Raw genomic sequence first — 4,244 nt, forward strand, 5'->3', positions numbered from 1 at the left:
ACCACTGCTTCAAATGTCTCTTGTCTGCAGCCAATGACAGAGCCAGCCTTCCTGATTAGTTTTTCAGTCTATGAATCATATTTATCTGACAGATTTCACTTTGTTCATGCTAACGATGTTTCTTCCACAGGTAAAAGGGCTAATCATGGTGTTCCACAGGGTTCTGTACTCTTCTGCCTCCCAGTGGTTGTACTGTGTATGACACCTTGCTGCACTGAAGCCTCTGTTTACTGTGAAGTTGTGGATGTAAATACATGTTGTGTGTTTGACCATCAACAGACCAGACACCGACTGAATGAGGCCGAGATGTTCCGTTATGTTCAGATGTTGTCTGTTACCATGATAACTAAATCTGAACATAGACATGTCCCAACATGTCTGTGACCCCCCCCCCTTCTAAAGACACCGGTTCACTTGCTCATTCGTTCACGTCTTATCAGGCACATTTTGTGGAGACTGAGTGAATAATGATCAGCTGACATGTTCTTTTATCAAAGGCCATGAGGAGGCTGGATCAGTGTGTTGGACCTCCTTCTTGAAAGAGGCGCCTGCAGAGCTGCGCCCTCTGTACTCCACGGGCTTCCGTAGTTCCCTCCGTCACGTGGAACCTTTGCAGGAAGTGACAGCAGCTGAACGTGCTGCAGTAAAAGGCCGCTCTCCAGTGTCCATACTGGAATTAAAATGTTTTAGATCGTTTGCGTTTATATATGAATGTAACCGTGTTGCATGTACTTCATCACAAAATGTTTGTTTTGTGATTTTTGACGTCATCAACAGCGCGACGGTTCTCAATCAGGTCGTCAGCAGACCTCTTTATCGCGCCTTTTCTTCATTTCTCTGCGGTCAAAGAAGAGTAAGAGGACTCGGACAGTGAAGCTGTTGCTGCTACAAGTGCTCTGTAAGTTCACCACTTTGTTCACATGTTAGCTACAGTTGGACCAATCCATTATTCACGTTCTTACCCGAGTTTATCACGATGTATTTATGACTTATTGATTATGAAAAAGCTGAACTCTGCAGCATATTCTGACTGTTTGTATTGTCAGTAACAGAGGAGTCAGACTCTGCAGCAGCTGGAGGCGGTTACACTTCCTTTATTTTGTCCCTTTACTAACTGACAATAAAACCTGAAAAGAAATAGCGTGTAGTTCTGATCTTGCTGGGCTTCCGTAGTTCCCTCCCTCACAGGTAGCTTGTGCAGGGAGCTGATGGCAGCTAAATGTGGTACATTACTGTGAACTGAGGGTCAGAACTTCCCACACTGTTCCAGGTGCGCCAGGTTAAATTCTACATCATGACTCACTGAAATAATCGATTTATTCTGCTGTCTTCTGCAGGTGCTGGTTTAAGTACAGTTCTTCATCTGTGTCCCTGCTATCAAGAGCTGACATGAACCACAACAGTGTTTGTCTGGAGCGGGAAGCTTTCTGCTGCTCCATCTGTCTGGATCTACTGAAGGATCCGGTGACGATTCCCTGTGGACACAGCTACTGCATGAACTGTATTCAAAGCCACTGGAACAGAGAGGACGAGAGAAGAATCCACAGCTGCCCTCAGTGCAGGAAGACTTTCACACCGAGGCCTGTCCTGGTGAAAAACACCATGTTAGCACATTTAGTGGAGCAGCTGAAGAAGGCTGGACTCCAAGCTGCTCCCGCTGATCACTGCTATGCTGGACCTGAAGATGTGGCCTGTGATGTCTGCACTGGAAGAAAACTGAAAGCCTTCAAATCCTGCATGCAGTGTTTGGCTTCATACTGTAAGAAACACCTGCAGCTTCATTATGATGTGCCTCGACTGAAGAAACACAAGCTGGTGGAGCCCTCCAAGAACCTCCAGGACAACATCTGCTCTCGTCATGATGAGGTGATGAAGATGTTCTGCCGCACTGATCAGCATTCTGTCTGTTATCTCTGCTCTGTGGATGGACATAAAGGCCACGATACAGTCTCAGCTGCAGCAGAGAGGACTGAGAGGCAGAGAGAGCTCCAGGAGAATCTCCAACAAATCCTGCAGAGAGTCCAGGACAGAGAGGGAGATGTGAAGCTGCTCCAACAGCAGGTGGAGGCCATCAGTCGCTCTGCTGATAAAACAGTGGAGAACAGTGAGAAAATCTTCACTGAGCTGATCCGTCTGATCCAGAAAAGAAGCTCTGATGTGAAGCAGCAGGTCAGATCCCAGCAGGAAGCTGAAGTGAGTCGAGTCAGAGAGCGTCAGGAGGAGCTGGAGCAGGAGATCACTGAGCTGAAGAGGAAAGCTGCTGAGCTGGAGCAACTCTCACACACAGAGGACCACATCCACTTTCTACACAACTACCGCCCACTGTCAGCACTCAGTGAGTCCACACACTCATCCAGCATCAACATCCGTCCTCTGAGGTACTTTGAGGATGTGACAGCAGCTGTGTCAGAGCTCAGAGACAAACTACAGGACACTCTGAGACAGACATGGACAAACATCTCACTGAGTGAGGTGGATGTTTTACTGTCAGAGCTACAGACCAGAGCTGGATTCTTACAGTATTCATGTGAACTCACACTGGATCCAAACACAGCATACAGACATCTGGAACTATCAGAGGGGAACAGAAAAGTAACACTTGTGACACAACAACAGCCTTATTCTGATCATCCAGACAGATTCACTAAGCGGGCTCAGGTCCTGAGTAGAGAGAGTCTGACTGGACGTTGTTACTGGGAGGTGGAGTGGAGTGGAGGAGTTTATGTAGCAGTTGCATACAAAAGTATCAGCAGAGCAGGGAGTGGGATTGAATGTGGATTTGGATACAATGACAAATCTTGGGCATTAGATTGTCACCAAAACAGGTACAGGTTTTATCACAACAGCATTGACACTGAGGTCTCAGGTCCTCCTTCCTCCAGAGTAGGAGTGTACCTGGATCACAGAGCAGGTATTCTGTCCTTCTACAGCATCTCTGAAACCATGACTCTCCTCCACAGAGTCCAGACCACATTCACTGAGCCGCTCTATGCTGGACTCTGGGTCAGCCTTTTCTCCTCAGGTGAGTTGTGCAGTGTGGAGTAGAACAGATCAATCGTAGAGGTCATGAGTTCAGGTGGAAATGTTGGAGGTTCAGATTCATCACAAGCTGGCTTCATAACTTGTATTTTCTCTGATGTTCACCACACTGTAAACACCATGTGTGAGTACATAGAAACATGTCTACATGAAATCCAACATGGAGGTCTGTCTGAGCTCTTACACATGGATATTTGAGTGTATTTTGAGCCTTAAACCTTCCTTTGATTGACACATGATCAGTTTATCAATGTGATTATTTGGTTTTTTGTATGTATTGATTTTTCTGTAGATACAGAGGACGAGTTTGTTTTCATGATTCCAGATGTTTCAATCACAAAGAATCTAAAATTGTTTTTCATCACTGTGATAAAGGATGGTTTACATCATTATTCCATGTGTCAGTCTCACATTCATTGTTTTATCCATAAAGTTTTATTGAAAACTTTCCAAGACATAAAAAAACTGCACTGAGATCATCCAAAATAAGAAACAACAATAATAAACTACAGATCTACATTCGATATTACAGGACAAGAGACATTAAAACCAAACTAAACACATCTGTTTGTTATTTTTAATGAGCTTGAGAGACTTCACAAGTGATTTTGTTATAAAAAGAAGATTCAGTGGAACTCTTCTGCCCCCTAGTGGTTGTACTGTGTATGACACCTTGCTGCACTGAAGCCTCTGTTTACTGTGAAGCTGTGGATGTAAATACATGTTGTGTGTTTAACCATCAACAGACCAGACACCGACTGAATGAGGCCGAGATGTTCCGTGTTGTTCAGATGTTGTCTGTTGCCACGGTGCCTAAGTCTAAACATAACCTGGTCTGGAGCAGGTTTTCTTCAATAAACCCCGTTTGTCTCTGACTCCCCCACTTTTAAAGTCACCGGTTCACTTGCTCATTCGTTCACGTCTTATCAGGCACATTTTGTGGAGACTGAGTGAATAATGATCAGCTGACATGTTCTTTTATCAAAGGCCATGAGGAGGCTGGATCAGTGTGTTGGACCTCCTTCTTGAAAGAGGCGCCTGCAGAGCTGCGCCCTCTGTACTCCACGGGCTTCCGTAGTTCCCTCCGTCACGTGGAACCTTTGCAGGAAGTGACAGCAGCTGGACGTGCTGCAGTAAAAGGCCGCTCTCCAGTGTCCATACTGGAATTAAAGTGTTTTAGATTGTTCGCGTTTATATATGAATGT

At 45.3% G+C, this 4,244-nt stretch overlaps 1 protein-coding gene across 1 annotated transcript; it reads left to right on the forward strand.

The window, feature by feature from the left end:
- The first annotated feature begins 607 nt into the window (after positions 1-607).
- LOC114428075 (tripartite motif-containing protein 16-like) lies at positions 608-3,431 on the forward strand. Its single transcript, XM_028396403.1, has 2 exons — positions 608-898; positions 1,338-3,431. Exon 2 carries the CDS (start codon positions 1,390-1,392, stop codon positions 3,043-3,045), a length of 1,656 nt encoding a protein of 551 aa, XP_028252204.1. The 5' UTR covers positions 608-898; positions 1,338-1,389; the 3' UTR covers positions 3,046-3,431.
- The last annotated feature ends 813 nt before the right edge of the window (positions 3,432-4,244 follow it).

Source organism: Parambassis ranga, chromosome 22 (assembly GCF_900634625.1).
Source record: "Parambassis ranga chromosome 22, fParRan2.1, whole genome shotgun sequence".
In the NCBI taxonomy this organism is placed as follows: Eukaryota; Metazoa; Chordata; class Actinopteri; family Ambassidae; genus Parambassis; species Parambassis ranga.

Excerpts from the sequence above, each read along its gene's own strand:
- LOC114428075 (XM_028396403.1), top strand. The coding sequence starts at position 1,390 with ATGAACCACAACAGTGTTTGTCTGGAGCGGGAAGCTTTCTGCTGCTCC.